At 45.3% G+C, this 20,271-nt stretch overlaps 1 protein-coding gene across 4 annotated transcripts; it reads left to right on the top strand.

Moving 5' to 3' along the window:
- Positions 1-19: 19 nt before the first annotated feature.
- On the top strand, positions 20-20,176 carry atp1a3b (ATPase Na+/K+ transporting subunit alpha 3b). Of its 4 annotated transcripts, none has more exons than XM_053881123.1 (22): positions 20-331; positions 8,800-8,874; positions 9,195-9,254; positions 10,267-10,470; positions 10,545-10,658; positions 10,985-11,119; positions 11,254-11,371; positions 12,498-12,766; positions 12,903-13,101; positions 13,175-13,419; positions 13,498-13,690; positions 14,084-14,259; positions 15,061-15,197; positions 15,265-15,415; positions 16,261-16,429; positions 16,568-16,722; positions 16,991-17,114; positions 17,326-17,471; positions 17,542-17,672; positions 17,755-17,856; positions 17,965-18,056; positions 18,751-20,176. In XM_053881123.1, the coding sequence occupies exons 1-22, from the start codon at positions 326-328 to the stop codon at positions 18,777-18,779; spliced, it is 3,030 nt and encodes a 1,009-aa protein (XP_053737098.1). In that variant the 5' UTR covers positions 20-325; the 3' UTR covers positions 18,780-20,176. The 4 variants fall into 4 exon arrangements, with proteins under 4 accessions (XP_053737098.1, XP_053737097.1, XP_053737096.1 ...); XM_053881122.1 differs by having other exon boundaries at positions 8,761-8,874; XM_053881121.1 differs by lacking the exon at positions 20-331 and adding an exon at positions 3,053-8,506.
- The last annotated feature ends 95 nt before the right edge of the window (positions 20,177-20,271 follow it).

Here is a 20,271-nt window from a genome sequence, read left to right as displayed (position 1 = left end):
CCCTGGCGGAGTGTTGCAGCCAGAGGAGTACTGCGGCAGCCGGCTCGTGCGCGGAGGAAGACCTGCTCCTGAGAAGGTAGCAGTGCGGCTCGATTGCTTCACCGGTCTTTCGCCGCACGTATCAGAGAGCAAAGGACGCGTGATGCTCCGCTTGAGAGCGCGACATTTCCTCTGAAAGGCGTCTCACCTGGGGGGGAAGCGACTGTCCGTTGATCGAAACCCCGAGAACCGAAGCCCTGTTGAGTTCCAGAGCCGATTATTGCCAGGGCTGCTGACACCTCTCAAGCCGTGCATCACCTGAGAGGAGAAGAGTGACTGCGCCAACATGGGGGTAAGACCGAGCGCTGCAACTTTCCTCCCGCCTGAAGTGGCCTGTCAAGTCTGCTTAAATGGCGAGATCCTTAGTGACAGAGTGACATCGAGTCGTAATGCGGGACTTTTCCACTGCGACACGCGGCTGGATGATTCAGCTCGAGTCCGGTACGTGACTTTATTATTGTCATTACTGGGTGTCACGGAGTCGCACTCGTCGCCGCGCGTTGTGTTTTCAGCCTCCAATGAGGAAACGTGCAGAGTGATGCTGAAGTGGACCGAAAGTAGAGCTGGTCCCGGTTCTCTCCTCTCTGTGTCATTTGTAATTTGGGCTCCTAATAGGCCTCGTTACGGCTGTAACCTTGCCAGGCACGGCGGGCCTAATCGGTTTATTCCTACAGGGATCTTTCTAGTGAGGAGACGGAGGAGAGATGGGGGAGGGGGCGACGTTTTTCAAACGCCTCGTCCGCCGTTTATTCGTGTGATTGGGGATGATTCGCTCAGTTCAACTCAAATGACTTTGGCACAGATGAGCGCTCACTGCTGCGGTGACCTCCGTGATGCCCCCCCCCTCCAGGCGCGACCCCTCAGTCCGGAGCGAGGGGCATCGTGAAGGTGTCCCCGCGGCCCCCTCCGTGACCCCTGCGTCATAATGCGGTTACCGGCAATAAGCGCCTCACCAGCTTATTTCCCGTTTAATTTGTGACATAACCAAGACTCGGTAATCGCGGCCCGTCTGAGGCGCACTTTTACGCAGACCTTAAGGAGCACCTTTCATACGTCACAATGAAAGGTGGTTTGGAGAGAAGCGCGGATGCCAGGGAGCTATTGCGCAACGTGTCGGGCTGCCGAAGGAGTTGTAATTTTTAATGTGTGATGCAGCAGCGTCATGACGCAGGAGCGGATCGAGTCTCTGCGGAACATTCCGGGAGCCGATGGAGGTGCGGCGTGTGGACGGCAGCCGGCGTTGAGAGGCACTGCGTCAAACGTGGATGCAGATACAAGTGCGGATGCGAGCTCTCCTCCATAATTCACCGTAATGAGCCGTGAAGGGTGTTTCCCTGCTGAGGTGACCCCGGCCGGCATGATGGATGGATGAGAGCTGCCGCTCACTTGCTGTCAGCCCTTCCGTTGGGGCTTGCGGTTTCTGTCGCACTGTGCCAGCTGTCCTTCCCCAGGACCGCAGGGGGCATCGCTTTGCCTTCTGCGTCAAACAGGGGGCGGGGCTTACCGCGTGGAAATTCCCTACGAAGAGCTGTGATTGGCTGTTAAGAGAAGCCACGCAGAAAGAAACGGGACTTAAGTGGAGGTTATGTATGGTGTTTTTTTTTCGTGTGTGTGTGACTTTATTACTCATATTTTGCGGTGATGATGAGAGGAGGCACGTGCTTCAGATGGATGGATGGGGGAGGGTGGACAGAGAAAGGACAGATGAGAAGGTCTGCAGGTGTAGAGAGAAGGGGGGGGGGGGGGTTGACAGGAGGGAGGAGGCATATGGAAGAGGGGGAGGGCTGCTGCATGGCTATATATCCTGTTACAGGATAATGGCTTCAGGCTCACGTTACCACGTCTCCAGTTTCCTCCTGCGGTGCATGGTGGCATTGGTTGTCATGGACAGATGGGAAATTGGATGATCTTGTAGAAAATCCCCGGTGGTCAAAGTACGCGCTCATTCTGGAAAAGGTGCAGTGTAGAGGGAGGATGCGGAAGTGTCCCTGGGTCTTTGTCAGAAGGTCATAATGGCTGCGCGCTGTGGAAGCGCCGGAGCTGCTGCCAGTGAGTGAGCGGGCTAATTGCGGGCTTGTCTGTCCACGCTGCGTGTGTGAGTCGCTCTCGCTGCAGAGTGCTGTCGCACCTGCTGCTCCTCAGCTGCAAGCGTCCTCGGCGGCCAATAAGCAATCATCTGGACCTCGTCCTCCGGGTGGCCTCTGACCGCCTCACCAGCTGCTGGTTTAGCTGCACCCGTGAGGCCTGCTCAGGGTCACGTAAGGTCAAACTGATGACACAGCGTCCTCGTCAATCCTACCTGAGAGATCAATAATCACCGTAGGACATTGTCTGCACTGCGGACAGAATCCAGTCAGCAAAAACACTAGCATTCTGTTCTGTCACTGCAGTTCTGCTGAATGGCACTGGGTCTGTCCTGAAGGTAATTTCAGACCCGTACATCAGAGGACAATGAGGCTTCACGTGTTCAAGTGTTGTCTGGGCGATGTGTGTTTGTTGAGTGAGTGTTGCTATGTGGTCACACTGAAGTGCAGCATACAACACAAGCTTCCACGACACAATAATTCAAGCTCTTTTTAAAGTCACATGACACGTGTATTGAAATTAAATACTAATAATTTATTTGTTTAGAATTTGGCCACATATTTCTTTGTAACTTTCTTTGAAACAAAAAATGCAGAATTGAAGTTAAAAATCATAACAATTTCTTTTGAATTGTCGCAAACTGAAATATTTATTTTACGTTGTGGAGACCTAATTTGCAGTGCAGGAGTGAAATGCCAAACCATTAGCAATCTGCTAATATTTTTTTATTATATGCTTCAGGCCATGTCTAGATGAATATTTTGCAACTATTTATCTCTCTCTCTCTCTCTGTCTCTCTCCCTCTCTCTCTCTCTCTCTCTCTCTCTCTATATATATATATATATATATATATATATATATATATATATATATATAAAATAACATTTCCAGTTTGACAAGGTTAGCTGCTTCCTTTCTGCTGACCCTGGGGCACCTTTTGTAATTCAAATAAACGTCAATATATTTCATTGAATTTGGATTGAGATCAATGGCAAACTCAGCTGTGTCACCCAAATGGCTCTGTGAATCTGAGGAGCTCAGTCATTCTCCAGGGACTCCAAGTAGAGCCACAATACTCACCCCGCATGACCATTTTTGGAAGGGCACATCCAGCCAGGAAGGAACCATAGAGATGGTTGATTTATAATCAAATTTAAAATAGTTAGAAAAATGAAATCTCATGTTTCCAACTTGTAGGTTAGGTAGCTTTATTGTCAAATATGCTACAGTACAAGACATGTAGCATGGATGAAATATCTGTTCAGACCTGGACGGCATGACATAAAAATCAACAGACAGGAACAAATAATAAGTTATTGCTAAATAGACACATTATTTTCATTATCCACCATATTTTCTCACTTTCCCCTGATGTGCACATTGTTGTTATCACAGCCTTCTTTTCACAACGCAGGACCTAGTGAATTTGGTTGTGACGCTAGTGTTGATGTTTGTTTGCTCCCAGGCCACCACAGATCCAGCTTCAAGATTCTAGCCTGAATCCAGCTCACAGTTATCTGTGCTTTATTTGCGTGTTAAAAGCAGCTCTTCCCTCATTTCATTTGGCATAAATGAACAGGCACTAACCTTGTCCTTAAGTCGGTTGCCTCTGCTATATAATCAAACGCTCTACTTTGTGCTGCTATCTGGGCTTTTCGTTTGGTGAAGTGCCGAGATAAAACATTCCTGGGTCTGATCACTAAGCAAACAACGTATTTACTTTCTCTTGTTGCGTCTGAATCTTATCATGAAACGATCATGATCCATCACGTGACCTGCTGAAGACACAGGGTTGTTTGTGCAGAGGTTCAACCCTGGTTTAATCCAGCAGTGTAATCAGACTAGCTAATCCCACCGGCCACAGACCCTCTGTCCAGTTTGAGCCCCTGCTCCCGTATATATATCCTGCTGCGAAGACCGGCAGATGGACCAGTGACCTTTGCAATGTCACACTCGCGGTGCTGCATCTGAGGCAGATGATACACGGGCGGAGGCAGGTGATATAAAAACATATTATCATATTCAAGGTCCCCTGAAATAATATCAGGTTTGCACAGATGCTACGTTTAATACCCAATATGCATCTTGTTCTGAATGGAAGGCAGCACGAAAGCTGAACAGGTTTCACTTCTGTCTCAATTTTGGGTCAGGCATCCTCTCTGCTTCCTGTCGCAGGTGTGGAAAAAGCGAAGTAAAACGCAGCGCCACTTTCACGGCCGCTGTTATTGGACGTGTTTCAGCTCGCTCCTGCCCATGACGGGATCGGTGCCACTCCCTCGAAACTTTGTTCACAAGATTGTTTTTAAATTCCGCAGGCAGGATTCACAGACAGTTTGGTGCGTCGAGAAAGTTCATGCTAAAGACCCAATGTGTACTAGGGAAGAAAATGACCTTTTATTTTTCTTATTTCTGGTGTTTGACATCCCTTTTCCTACTTCGCCGTTGTCATATATTCCACCTTCTCTTCCGCCCTTATTCACTTTCTCCCACTCTCTCTGCCGCAATGCGTGCAGACATACGGACTATAGCCAGCACGGTGACTCACCTCTGCACACACACACACACACACACACGCACAGTTAATTTCTTGAATCAATGGCCTGCCTCGTGTTTTACAGCAAGTGAACACAGCGTCCTGTTACAGATGCATCAATTATTACTAGTCCCGGCTCACATCAGGGGATCCTTGGGCCACTGCTGCGATCCGTCGCCATGCCGATGGCTGCAGCGGTCGCCATGGTTACCTGCTCTCCAAACACACTGGTCGACATTGTTCTCATAAATTGTTGGCTTTTGATTGTTAAACAAAGGCGGCCACAGCAGCAGCAGCACTTCACGAGCCTTTCCTGATGAAAAATGAAACATTTTCATCTGAGATCAGATGTGTCCGCCTGATGATGTCAGAGTCCCTGCTCTCAGGACGGCAGCAGAAGAGCAGCGTCTGTAATTCCAACCACCAGTCTCTGTTTCCTTCCTCAGAACTGTGGCGGCTCATTATGTTTCGCAGTTGTGTGGGAGAGCTGGGCGCCCACACACGCACACACCCACACACAGAGGGGAAACACAGCAGTCTCTTTTTTATGTGCCTCTGTATGCACGCAATTTGCCCCCATGAATAGCTTTTTTTAAATGTCATCTATCGCATCTTCTGTGGCGACTCTTTATGGCATAAAAGAAAATAAATATATATTGTTATTCTAAAGGAAATGAACTACTAGTGAAATTCAAATCATAAAAATTATGAATATGGTGTTCAATTTTGACTTTTCTGACAAGCCTGGTGCGACTTGACAACTGAGTTTACACAATATGGAAGTAAAAATACGAATGTTTTTACTTCCTGCTTCATAAACATCAACATGCCGACTCACCAATAGCTCAAAATGCATCACCCGAGGTAACTGCTGGGAATAAATGTTTTTTTTTAAATAGGTTAAACAAGTTATTTGGATGAAGCAATAACAGGTAAGCAGTAGAAGAAGAGCAAAACTATGCATCTATAACTGCAAAAATAGCTGCAAAAATGAAAATAATATTATTATAATATGCAAATATTAATATATAAAGACTTATATGTTGGTATGTGACACTGTGCTTGCTTTGTAAGAGCGTTGCTTTGGTGAGCAAAACGTGTCAATATTCATGTGCCGCAGCTGGAATTAGGAATCACCAGAAACAACCAACATCTTAACCTTTATAATGCCATCGAATGTTTAGTCACTCTCAGTGGTTTGGGTCACTGTGGGAGTGCCCCTTTGTTTGGCAGCTTACTTGGTCACATATGTGACTGATAAAGAGTCAACACAAGTGCAGTATGTACTAGTCACCAGTCAAGATGAATCATTGTGGGCTCCTCAACACACTCAGCTCCAGAGTGAGAATGAACACTCTCCACCCAGCCCGTCCAATCAGTCAGAGTGAGGTCACTGGGGGTCAGTCGGCGCCACACAGCCGACAGACAATATCTAATTAGAAGTGGACAGAGGAGCGACAGAAGTCTGGGAGTCGATTCCTCCACCTGGTGTCGTGGCTTTTTTCTCTGCTTCTCACCTCCCACTGCTGTCTCACTTTCCATGTGCCTGTCATCCTCCGCCTGCACATCCATCTCCCCCTGCCTCTGCTCTCCTTACTGTAGTCTATTGTCTTCCGGCGAGCGTGAGCGTGCACGTGTGTGTTTGCAGGAAGCGAAAAAAACAAATCATATTGACTCGAACAAAATGTGCCTATGAAATATCTGTGGTTTTGATCAAGGAAACTGACTGTAGTGTCTGCATGTTACAGCCACTTATGACAGGTGTATGACCTTCACCACTGTATATAGCACTTTATGTGTTATGATTAAATAGCTCCTCTGGTTTAAAAGATGGCGATCAAGTGATCCCCGCACAAACAGGAAGCTGTGTTTGTTTGTGAAGCGGTACAACAGTACTTTTCCACTGACGCGAGTCTCGGTGGACCTGCCTGATCTTGCTGCGGCGGGAGATTTGCTCACCTGCTCTTTTGTGGCAGAACTTCAGCGTGGGAGTGTTTACGAGCATTTGCATGAAAAGGCTGTAGATTTGCACAAAAAAAAACAAGCCACTCCCTCTCTGACATGTTTGCTTTAGATTGAGCTACCTGTGTTGCACAATCTAGACAGATTGATGAAGAGTGGTTTTATGAGGATGAACTGGAAAGTCTGGTCTTTTGAGAAAACACCGATGAGGGAGGTTCGCAGACGTCAGCCAGGGAAATGAGGGGTAGAGGTTCCACTGGGAACACACAGTACAGCATGTTGAAGGTGTGGCATCAACTGCTGGTCCTTTGTCAGCCATTCAACTTTCACCACCTCCTGAACAAGCCCAAATATGAAGGTGATTATAAGGCATTTTTACACTGTTTTTGTGCAACTGGTTTGTGCACGAGGTGGTATGAACACCTGAGATTCTTGTTGGGGCGTAACTATGAGCTGCAGAATGTAAATGTATGGTGCTTGTGATGCGTCTCAAGCCAAATAATAATCATAATAATACATGAAAATGGAAAAAATACTTAATAATCAAATGTAATGATACAAAAAATTTGAAATACTTGATACATTTATAGAGAATAATGCACAATTAAGTCACAAAACAAGAGTTAAATTAAAACTGAACATGTAATTTAAGATGATGTGTGTGAAGCGCTCAGGATGGTGATGTGGTGCATTTTCTAACTGAGATTATAGTGCACCCAGCACACAGCCCGAGGGACGTCTCCGCCTGCCACCTGATGTTGGACGAAGGTGTTGGCTGTTAGGATATTTGCCTGGCTTCATTCTGTTTACTTGTGTGACTCAAATATACAGAGATTGAACTCATTTCTGGCTGTGCATGTGCAGAATAATTTGCTCCTCCTCAACTCAAATAAGGAAATAAATACTCAGCAAATGTCATGGTGGCTACAGTTTTTCGTTTTTGAAATCATAGCAAGCTACACAGAGGAGGGATTAGTATGTTTGCCCTGTCCACTGACCAATATAATACATTTTATTATCATTTTTTTTGACAGTCCCTTCAGTCCTAAGACTCTCTGAGACCTAAATATGAGCAAGACTGTGATGAAAAGATTGAGTTTTTGGGTTGGTGCCATCTAGAGGCCTATAGAAGGAGGACACTGTTTCATGATGCCTCATAAGCCCTTCACTACATGCACGTACTGAAGCATCACCTGTTCACCAGTTATTACAGTGGTCGCCTTCCTCATAAAACTCCTTTTGTTAGATCCAACAGTGACTCACACAGACTCTCTGGATGATAAAAATCTATGCTTTTGAACGAGACTCTTTTCAATCACAGGAAATCCCACTGTTTTATTTTCAGCATGAGGACGTGAGACAATGGTCTTAGATCAAGCTGACCACAGCACCTTTGAATCGCCCTGCTTATTGATTCATAGCTCAAGATGGGTGGAGTTTCTCTCCTTAAATCTAAATATGGAGCCCTTTAAAGACGGAAAAATAAAAATTCTGAAGGGGAAATTCTAAGGTTCTGTTTCAGATGCAGCTGCGACCTTGATATGTCTCATTGTGTACTCCAACAAAGTCCCGTTGATGCAGGTGTGAGATGTGTTTGCAGACTCTGTGGTCTGTTCCAGTTGAATGCATGAGGAAAGCAAGTATTCTCCTGAAAGCTGAGGAGGAAAAGGATTCTGACTGAGCTCTTATTGGACCTGTAATGGCAGCGGAGCGGCTTTCAGCCAGCTTTGATGACACCGGGGCCTTTAAACTGTGCTAGCCTGCAGGTCAATTCATTGGCAGACATCAGAGGAGGAAACGTTATTGATGGAGATCACACGATGGCCGAGTGCAGGCGCCGTCTTAAATGTGTTTTTGATGGAGGATCCAGAGTGCAGCGCTGCTTCTGTAAGATGTCACGATGAAAGCGTGGGGTTAATTTCATTACATAGTCATCATGTTTCTCTGAACCTGGACGTCATTTAAAAAGACTTCACAAGGCCACTTCTCATGAACATGGCGGGCCAAGCCCGACCACTTGATGGGTGTTTGACCCTCTGATCTGAACCGACTGTTGATGCGAAATGTTGACAGATGGCCACAAGCCACTTCATCCCCAAATTTAGCCGGAGCATGTATAAAATGTGTGTGTATGTCTGTAGTATGGGAGATCAGACAGTTACCGCGTTGCCACCACACAGGACAAAGATGACCGATCCCCCAAGAAGAAAGGGGGAACCAAGGACATGGACGACCTGAAGAAGGAAGTTCCCATTGTGAGTAGATTTAAATCCTCCTTCTTACAATTGAAACGCTCTTGAGTCGATGTGAAAGAGAATAGAATTGAGCACGCAAGTGTGTGTTGCTGGTGTGTGTGGTGGTCCCCCACTTTGATCCCACGTCCCGGTGCAAGAAACATCACACCTGACCGCACTGATCACCTCAGGTGAACTGCATGGAACTGAAACTTCTGTAGAAACTTTCCGAACCGTCTACCTGGACTTGTTTCTTTAGGCTTTCTTTGCATGCACAACATATTGAAACATTCTCTGCCCTGCAAGCTTCTGAGCGTCTCTCTCTTGGCTTTGATTTCCAGACGGAACACAAGATGTCTGTGGAGGAAGTGTGCAGGAAATACCAGACTGATATTGTCCAGGTGAGTGCATGGTCTTCAGGAATGTCAGCAACCTGAACAGAGACTTGGTAGTGGAGTCACTTCTGATGCTTGAATAACAAAATTCAGCAGCCTCTGTGATTCATTTCATTCAGTTTTTTGGACTTCTTCTTAGCAGTGTAGTTTTCTGAAGTCATCAAACCAAGTCCATTAAAAATGTTTTTTTTTGCCATGTTATTATTAAAAAAAATACAATAGAAAATAGCTTACTTATTAATGATTTTATAATTTAAAAAATGATATTATACTAAATTAATTGTTTTTTTATTTTATTACTCTTTATTTTTGTATAATAAATACAATGTTGCGTCGATAACAAATACCATGCCCACAAATGATCGAAACTATATCCATCTTCAATCATGTGAAAAAAGCTGAACAAAATACTGATTCAAGATGATTGCTTTAGTGAGCAGAAAAAGGTAGTCAAAAAATATGATGAAAAATACAAATACTGCATGGTGAGCTTTTATAGGAAAAAAATGCAGCCTGCATAGAATCCATCTTCAAAAATATATTGAAAAAAGCGGAACAAAACAATGATTTAAGGTGATTGTTTTTTGTGACCAAAAAAAGGAAATATTTTTCATGTAGTCCGAAATGTGACACAAGTCTACTTAAAAATGGGGGGAAAATACCGATAAAAACAGGACATTTATGAAAAATTCATCCACATTGCAGAGTCAAATATACAAGACATATTTTCAGATGCATAGAAATGAATTATTAACATCACATGAGAAACCTTCCGGGTCAAAACAAAGGAGCCAGACTTTGCGCACCTGCTTTAGTAAAAAGATAATTATTGTGTTATTACTTGGTTATGTTGTGTTATTACTTGGTTACCTGATTCATGGATGACCATCAAAATTGTGTTGCCGCTTACAATGATATTTGTAACCTGCTTGGTAGATGATAGACATTTGTGGTGATATTTTTATTTTATATTGTACGGTGTCATGATGAAATGGCCTCACACGTTCCTTGTCACCAGGGACTGACAAATGCCAAGGCGGCAGAGTTTCTGGCCAGGGACGGCCCCAACGCTCTCACCCCTCCTCCCACCACTCCGGAGTGGGTCAAGTTTTGTCGCCAGCTTTTCGGTGGCTTCTCCATCCTGCTGTGGATTGGCGCCATCCTCTGTTTCCTTGCCTACGCCATCCAGGCTGCCACTGAAGATGATCCTGCAGGAGACAATGTAAGAACTCACGCGTGACCCGGCGCCTCCCTGTGTCACGGAGCCGTCCACTGACTCGCTCTGTCTCCCTCCAGTTGTACCTTGGTATTGTGCTCACAGCCGTCGTCATCATCACTGGGTGCTTCTCATATTTCCAAGAGGCCAAGAGCTCCAAAATCATGGAGTCCTTCAAAAACATGGTGCCTCAGGTAAAGTGCCCTGCATGCCAGAGTTTATTGTCTCTCAGAAATGTAAGAGAGCGGACTTACAGGCCAGCCCCCTGGGGGCAACAGGGCGCCACCGCATCTTCATATTTTCTGGAACCTCTACACATAAAAACTGACAATTACACTGTCACCACACACCTGAACAAGTCTTCACAAGCCACTTTATGGACCAGCTTCAGATAGCTCAGCAGGCAAACAGAAGACTATATCTATATCGATATCTTCCCCACACAGCTGTGATGTAACAGCGCCTACAGGCTGAAGAGTATAAAGGTAAATTCTAATTTTGGTCCCCACTGTTCCTGCAGCAAGCGTTGGTGATCCGTGAGGGTGAGAAGGTGCAGATCAATGCTGAAGAAGTGGTGGCTGGAGATCTGATCGAAGTGAAGGGAGGAGACAGAATCCCTGCTGACATCCGTGTGGTTTCTGCTCACGGCTGCAAGGTATGACACACTTCACAGCAGCACATACACACACCGTGTACACAGAAGACAAGAGGAAATACGGCCGAGCATTTCCTGATCTAAATGAACCTGTGTTCAAAAGTATCGGTCGACTGAATGGTTTATGTCTGCAGGTGGACAACTCCTCTCTCACCGGAGAGTCAGAGCCTCAGAGCAGGTCACCTGACTGCACCCATGACAACCCACTGGAGACTCGAAATGTTGCATTCTTCTCTACCAACTGTGTGGAAGGTAGGTCTTACGAGCAGCTCACTGATAATGTGAAGAGAATGTGCTGTGGTTTGAAGTTATATATTGTTTTGCTTCAGAATTTGGAAAAAATGTATATATTTAAGATAGTAGTAGTAGTAGTAGTAATAATGTGTAATAATTATTTTACTGCTGAATTACTACTACTAATCTTAAATATCTATATTTTTCCAAATATTTTCCTTTCATAATTTGACCTCTAGCGTCTTCTGAAGCAAAACAAGCGGTGATTTTGGACTACAAAATCACCTAACACAAAAGTTCAAAACATTTAACAATTCATTTTCATGTAAAATCGACCCAAAATCCGGGTAGCCTGCTGTACTCAAACTCCCTGTGTGACACTGACAATCGAGCTTATTACAGCTCATTAAGCTCATCACCATTTCCCAAAATTAGTTTTGTTTTTGGAAACAAGTTTGGCATCAAATTTCCAAATTTATGGTTCATTACTTAGCATCATTGTGTCTATTATAACAAGAAATGTCAAACTATTTGTCGGTGCTCTATTTGTCCTCTCCATATGTTGAAAAGCACAATTTTTAAAATTTAAATTTAATTTTTAATTTAAAAATGTATATAATAACAATAAAAAATAAAAAATAATTAATACATGCTATTATGTATAATAGACATTTCAATTCATTGTTTTTTGTCGTTTTCATGTGTTGGTATTTGAATACTTCATACTGAATTCCTCTCCCATGTCACTTCTCTTTCTTCCATTGTAGCGTCAAAACACTAGAAACTAGTGACGGGTAGATTAGGAATCATGAAACGATATTGCAGGGTTGATGAAACGGTGTCCTAATATTTCGAGGCCACTAGATGGCGCTCTTGGTTTAGAACTGGTGTGAGATTTCATTGACTCAGTTGTTCAATTATTTTCCAGCAGACAGTGGCACCTGGTGGCCTCTGAAGATCAGGACACTTCTCCATCTTGGAACTAACACCAGTTCCATTAGCATCTAAAATGAACTTCATCCTTTAATCGTGCTGTAAATGATCAGGCGCATGTGCCGCTCTGACAAAGTGCTTATATGATGTAAAGTAAAGCATATGTAAGCGGAAGCCCCCAGAAACCTGGAGTGTGAATGGTCCTCCGCAGGCACGGCTCGCGGTATCGTCATCTGCACTGGGGACCGCACGGTCATGGGCCGCATCGCCACCCTGACCTCCGGCCTGGAGACCGGCAAGACCCCCATCGCCAAGGAGATCGAGCATTTCATCCACATCATCACCGGAGTGGCCGTCTTCCTGGGTGTCACCTTCTTCATCCTGGCTCTGATCCTGGGATACACCTGGCTGGAGGCCGTCATCTTCCTCATTGGAATCATCGTGGCTAATGTGCCTGAAGGTCTGCTGGCTACTGTCACGGTGAGTCGCAGCTCCTAGGTCAGTCTGTTTCCTGAGTCAACCAAAAGTTTTATCATACTTCAGATGAGTGCACTCTCCATGTATGCCACTAGGTGTCGCTGCTGTGGAGTCAAAAAGTGTTTCTTGTTGTGACCAGGTGTGTCTGACCCTGACGGCCAAACGTATGGCCAAGAAGAACTGTCTGGTGAAGAACCTGGAGGCTGTAGAAACCCTGGGCTCCACCTCCACCATCTGCTCTGACAAGACCGGCACACTGACCCAGAACAGGATGACCGTGGCCCACATGTGGTTCGACAACCAGATCCACGAGGCCGACACCACTGAGGACCAGTCTGGTGCGTGTCCCTCGGGGGAATGCTGCTCTTGAGAATGGAGTTCTCCGGTCCTGACTGGCTTGTATTTTCCCAGGCGCCTCCTTCGACAAGAGCTCTGTGACGTGGCAGTCTCTGGCTCGGGTGGCCGCTCTGTGCAACCGTGCCCAGTTCAAGGCGGGACAGGACTCCATTGCCATCCTGAAGCGCGATGTGGCTGGCGACGCCTCCGAGTCGGCCTTGCTCAAGTGTATTGAGTTGTCTTGCGGCTCTGTCCGGATGATGAGGGAGAGGAACAAGAAGGTGGCTGAGATCCCCTTCAACTCCACCAACAAGTACCAGGTGTGTGTTCCCTCACGCCACAGCCAAAGGTTGGCGCTCCAGCGCGGGTGACCTGAGCTCTCCTCTCTCCTCCAACAGCTCTCGGTACACGAGACAGAAGACCCCAATGACAACCGCTACCTGCTGGTGATGAAGGGAGCTCCTGAGAGGATCCTGGATCGCTGCTCCACCATCATGCTGCAGGGCAAAGAGCAACCCATGGACGAGGAGATGAAGGAGGCATTCCAGAACGCCTACATGGAGCTGGGAGGCCTGGGAGAGAGAGTGCTGGGTAGGAAGAGAGATGAACATGCATTTGGAACTGGACACAAGAAATAGCAAGACATTTGTTGGCGCTGTAGTTTTGTGGTTACTGTGTGCTTTGAAGCAGAGTAGACCACTGGAGTGTGTCTCCCCCTAGGGGCACTACATTATACGTCATTATTATTATTATCATTATACATGGTATGTAATAGGCGTTTCAGTATCTTAAAAATATCAATATGTATTTTTAGGATAACATGCATTCTTTTTAAAAACAAAATAAATACATTTTAATTTCAATTTAGTTTTTAAAAATGTTAATGTTAGTCGTTGATATGGAGCCGTGGCTTAGCTCTGAGTAATTCGGTTGCAGAATCTTTTCAGGGTTTAAATAAACATGCCATTGTCTGCTCACCGCCAGGTTTCTGCCACATGATGCTGCCGGAGGATCAGTATCCAAAGGGCTTCGCTTTTGACACAGATGACGTCAACTTCCAGACAGACAACCTTTGCTTTGTCGGCCTGATGTCCATGATCGACCCGCCACGTGCCGCTGTGCCTGACGCTGTGGGCAAATGCCGATCCGCTGGTATCAAGGTCTGAATCCTTCATGTTGACCTTTTATGTTTTTTTTTTTGTTTTCAGTTTCAGTGCAAGAAATATGGTTGAAACACACAACGTTATTTGAATCAGAAGGCTACCAGCAATTCTGCATCGCTTTAATTGATATTAATTCTGAGATAAATTATATTTTATTTATATTTTCATGTGAATTATTTTTGTTGTCCCATTGCCATAATCCTCCTGTATGATTACAATAAATATTATGAATCAAATTCAGATGAATCAGAGATTCAACTGCATAAATAGAGACCAAATTAAACTGATTTTAATTAATTATTTTAATGTTGTGGTACTGCATTTTAAGTTAGCGTCAAATGCAAACACAAGACAAGAAAATATTCCAAAATATGTATTAGATGTGGATAGTTTTAGAAGAAAATAAGGGAAATTGATATGAGAAATATTTTTTAGGAACAGACCATAAGGCAAACATTTTAAATATTAAAATGAAACTATTGCTGCATTTAATAATATTTAGAAATTATTGTTATTATTAGTAGTAATACTACTAGTAGTTGCAATTGTAACAACAACAATAATAATAATAATTTGAGAGGAATTTAAATCACAAAGAATGTAAAATCTGATGCGAAAGGAATCCAACTAGGAAAAAATGTAAATTGAAAAAAAGTTCAAAAATGACAATATGAAAGTATATGAAATATGATATTTACAAATGAAATATAAACAGATTTTTTTCTTTCTTGATGGAGATCATTTCTCTTTCCCTTGAATAAATGTTTCTCAGTCTGCAGTGCTCCTCTCTTGCTTCAGGTCATCATGGTCACTGGAGATCACCCCATCACTGCCAAAGCCATCGCCAAGGGAGTGGGCATCATCTCCGAGGGCAACGAGACGGTTGAGGATATCGCCGCTCGGCTCAACATCCCAGTCAGCCAGGTCAATCCCAGGTGAGGGACGAGTGCGATTCATCGCAGTCAAGTCCGCCGGTAACTTCCTGACCGTCTCTCCGTGCAGGGACGCCAAGGCCTGCGTGATCCACGGCACCGACCTGAAGGAGCTGTCTCAGGACCAGATGGACGACATCCTGAGGAACCACACAGAGATTGTCTTCGCCAGGACTTCGCCACAGCAGAAGCTGATCATCGTGGAGGGATGTCAGAGACAGGTTTGGCCTTTTTGTCTTCATGTTTCTCTCAAACTCTTCAGTTTTGTCTTTCACTGAAAGCGCTTTTGCTTCACGTTCACACACTGACTTTCTTCCATGTTGCCTCCTGACTGCAACTGTTTCACTGACCTTGTGCACTTAGGCGAGTCACTCGCTGTAGATTGAAAAAATGTATTCACATGATTAAATATAAATATATTGGCATAACAAAATAGCAAATAATCTGTCCTTTAATTTTCTACTTTGGTATACTGCATTACCCCTACAGTACGGTGATACATTTATACCAGCAGGTGGCGCCATATCACCACTGAACGAGTATTTAATCACAACTGTGCCTCACTGGCTTAAAAGGTAGAACCAAGTCCCAAATAATGTTGAGGTTCACTGACATATTGACACTATTTTTACATATTTTATGGTAAATTGTTGATTTATTCGAGTTCTATAAATGACGTTCAGTTATAATCACTTCACCTATTTGCTGTTTGCAACAGAACAAATTTCACATATTACATTTGTGTTTACAAATCACTACTTTTGAAAAACAAAGTAAAAAGAGATCAAGTTAATTCCAAACACCCAGTTTTTGTCAGGATATAATGTCACAGTCACCTGAACTGCTGATGTCATTTCGGCTCTCGAGCAGGAACGAGCCGTTCCGCCAAATATAAAAGCACTTGTGTCATCATTGTTTACCTTTTGGTGCGCTTCACTTCAGTTGTGTGGAGATTTTTTTTCTCCATTGAAATTGGTGCTAGATAATTCCACAGTCCACTTTTGTCGGTTTGATATGTGGAAATGAAGTGTGGAAGTGAGGACTCACACCAACTCTTCTCACCCAGGGCGCCATCGTTGCCGTGACTGGAGACGGCGTGAACGACTCGCCCGCTCTGAAGAAGGCCGACATCGGCGTTGCCATGGGAATCTCTGGCTCCGATGTGTCCAAGCAGGCTGCTGACATGATCTTGCTGGATGACAACTTTGCCTCTATTGTCACTGGTGTGGAAGAAGGTGAGAAGATCGCTGTTCATCGGGATCACAAGTCTGACTGCTGCGGTTAAGCTGTACTTGTCTGCGATATATGTCCATTTACTGGGGTATTGCAGCTCTACTGTAGACATTCTCTTCATGGTTCTCCCCTCCACACAGGCCGCTTGATCTTCGACAACCTGAAGAAGTCCATCGCCTACACCCTGACCAGCAACATCCCAGAGATCACCCCCTTCCTCTTGTTCATCATTGTCAACATCCCTCTGCCTCTGGGAACCATCACCATCCTCTGCATTGATTTGGGAACTGACATGGTGAGAATGGCTTCTCCACTCTTTTAATTCAGCTTTCAAAATATCCGATGAGATGAGATAGCAAAAGCTGAAAGCACCTGCTCGGATCTCTTCAGACAGACTTCCTGTTTTCATTATGGTCAGTGTAGCTAGCACCACAGACAGCGACAGACTCGCTCAAGCCTTTTTAGCTTGGAGAAAATCTCTCTTGGTCCCAAACCAGAGTCTATTTTGGGGAGTAGCCAAACATTGCAGTCTGTTTCAACGTTGACATATTTCAACTCTGCAGGTTCCAGCCATCTCACTGGCCTATGAAGCAGCCGAGAGCGACATCATGAAGCGCCAGCCCAGGAACCCCTTCAGGGACAAGCTGGTGAACGAGAGGCTCATCAGCATCGCCTACGGACAGATCGGTGGGTGGAGGGGAACGTCTGTTGGAATCAGCTAGCTTAGCAGCCTCAAGTGTTGCTAGTGTATTTGACAGCCAAATCTACAGGTGCACATTGACAGCAGTAGCACTCTAGCCTCTCAAATTCAGCTCTAGTCAACCACCTGGGAATGTTCAGCAAAGCTAAGTACTTGTTGGAAATTATTTGGGCTGACATTGCTCCGCACCTTCCTCAGGAATGATCCAGGCTCTGGGTGGCTTCTTCTCTTACTTTGTCATCTTGGCTGAGAACGGTTTCCTTCCCTCCCGTCTGGTCGGCATCAGACTGGACTGGGACGACCGGTCAGTGAACGACCTGGAGGACAGTTACGGCCAGCAATGGGTGAGTTGATGGAAAGCCTTTCTCCTCCAGCATTCCCGAATCTGATCCCTTCCTCCGCCCCACTCTTCAGACCTATGAGCAGAGGAAGATCGTGGAGTTCACCTGCCACACCGCCTTCTTCGTCAGCATCGTGGTCGTGCAGTGGGCTGATGTCATCATCTGCAAGACCCGGCGAAACTCAGTGTTCCAGCAGGGCATGAGGTGAGTCCTGCCAGCCTTGTGGCGACGGGATCGTGACCTGGATCGGCCACCCCTTGACCTTTTTACCTTCTCTTCAACCCAGGAACAAGATTCTGATCTTTGGCCTGTTTGAAGAAACCGCCCTGGCTGCCTTCCTGTCCTACTGCCCGGGCATGGACGTGGCACTCAGGATGTACCCACTCAAGTAAGTCCACCAGAGCAGACCTTGCACCAAGGACTTCAAATTACATTCAGAGAATTTGGTCTGTTTTCACTTGCTCTAGTTTTAATCACTTCCTCTCTCCATCTCCAGGCCTTCCTGGTGGTTTTGTGCATTCCCATATAGTTTTCTCATCTTTGTTTATGATGAAGTCCGAAAACTTCTCCTTCGCCGAAACCCTGGAGGTGAGTGTTGGTACTTCTAACCCGAACGCCGCACTATGTTGTGAGGTACCGTGTCCTAACCATCCAATTCTGGACGAATATTGATGTACTTTAGTCCAATAAGTAGAGGTTTTTAAACATTAATCTCCATCTTTCCCTGATCCCTGTCTTTATAAAAGTAGGTAGTGATGAGTAGATGAGGTTTCATGAAACAGTGTCCTGTTTTACAGGAGCCACTAGATGGCACTGTTTGCTGTAGAATGTTTGGATTTGAACAAATCAAATCACATAATTTCTAAACCAACAGCGCCATCTAGAGGCCTCTTAAGTGAAAAGTGTTTCATGACACCTCATCAATACACACAAACACACACAAACATTTGATGGTGATTGAGATGTCTCATTGGTTGGCTTTGTAATACATTTTTGAACTGACTTTGTGGACACTTTGTACCCAGGAGATCAGAGGAGTCACCCCCTACACATAAATCCCATAATGCACTGCAACAGATGAAGCTACTAGGAGCACTGCTTCTACTATGACTACTTATTTACAAGATAAAATAGACATACGTCACTCCAAGGAAATCACATGCATGAGTACAAAGACAGATGATTTAAATAATAGGAGTGTTACTTACCATCTATCTATCCCATAATAAGCACTGATTATTTTTTTTGGCCCCTGTCTCACGTTGTGCCCTCTGCTTCGCAGGTTGGGTGGAAAAGGAGACCTACTATTGATCGACCACCTCCCCACCCTCTTATTTCTCCCCCTGTTACTCCATCCCTGACAAGACATACCTCCAGAAGCCCCGCCCCCTTAAAGACAGAAAACGCTTTGAAGCAATTTTCATCACAACTGCCCCAAAGATTAAAAACAGCAAAAGCACCTTTACGACTTTCTACATCGGCCCCGCCTTCTTCCTGCTCCCTCCCCCGCTCCCCCCTCTCCTATGATACTCTTTGCATGTGTTCTCTCACTGCTGTGTACATAAACCAATATATCTACCAAACGGCAGCTGCATATTGTGTATGTAGATTCGAATGAGCTAAGGATGCAGAGGAGGTGTCTGCTCAGCAAAAAAGGGCCATCTTGCTCCTCCGCCGCCGTCCTCCCCTCTTCTTGTCTTCTGTACCATCCTTTCTCCCACCCATTCCCCCCCTCCGTCCTTGTCATGCCGTCACACGCCGGTCACACACTGAAATAATGAGGGATCCCACCGCCGACGCCACTCCGACTGCCACCTGTGTCACCTCCGTCTCCTGCCTGTGGAGGACCAGCAGAGCGGTCTTCTCCCAGTCGTCTGTCTTCTCAGCGGCCACACTCTTGTTTTCTCCACACGTCTGTTAGGAGGGGCGGGGGGTTTATCAGTTGACTGTTTTCTTTTTTTTTTTATTTCCACATCAGGAGGGGGAGTACGTGAGAGCCTCTGTTCCTCTTTTAGGCCCGACAAAGCACACCCCATAGTGTCCTGTCCCTCTCCCCTTTCGTCTCTCACAGCCCTGCTCCCCCTCCTTCCTGTTTGTCTGTTTGTGTGCACTGTGTGAACCATTGTTCTTGTTATTACAGTACACCCCCCGACACCCCTCCCCAAAGTTGGTAACTGGATCTTTCTGTGTGCTCTAGGAAATCTATATAATTCTATACTGAAATGTAAAAAAAATGAGACACTGAAGAACGATATTAGCGCGATAGGAAGTGGAGGGACGTCCCGCTCTCCGTGTTTTTAAGTTGGTTTCAGTTATTTTGGCTGGAGAGTCTCAACTACTGTAACATCAGGGTTTTAGGTTTCACCAAGAGACACCGACCAGACGTTCAGGTTCCTGTCACTGCTGGTATGATGTGGTGGTGCAGTGTGCTGTGATGTGGTGCGTGGTGATGAGGATGAGGTTGATGATGATGATGATGATGAGTCCATGTGCCTGGGGCTACTCCTGGATCACCGCCGGGTCCAAGTCAAGGTCTGTGTGTGTGTATGTGTCTCAGGCTGGGTCGATCTCAGATGGCTGCAACAGTTGAAATTGATGAAAACAAAACAAAAAAAAAGAAGAAATGAAATACACAAACTAGTAGAACATGTGTGTCAAATAAATGAAACCAACACCAATAAAACATCTAGAACATTTAATACAACCCAGCTCTGCTTTGTGTGACATTCTGTTCCGTGTTCCCGACGCTCTCACTCTCGGCACACAACCAGAGAAACACAAAAAACATGCACACAAACGGTAC

The sequence above is a fragment of the Synchiropus splendidus genome, chromosome 12 (genome assembly GCF_027744825.2).
Source record: "Synchiropus splendidus isolate RoL2022-P1 chromosome 12, RoL_Sspl_1.0, whole genome shotgun sequence".
Classification (NCBI taxonomy): Eukaryota; Metazoa; Chordata; class Actinopteri; order Syngnathiformes; family Callionymidae; genus Synchiropus; species Synchiropus splendidus.
The sequence above is the reverse complement of the archived record's forward strand: the minus strand, read 5'-3'. Positions and strand labels throughout refer to the sequence as shown.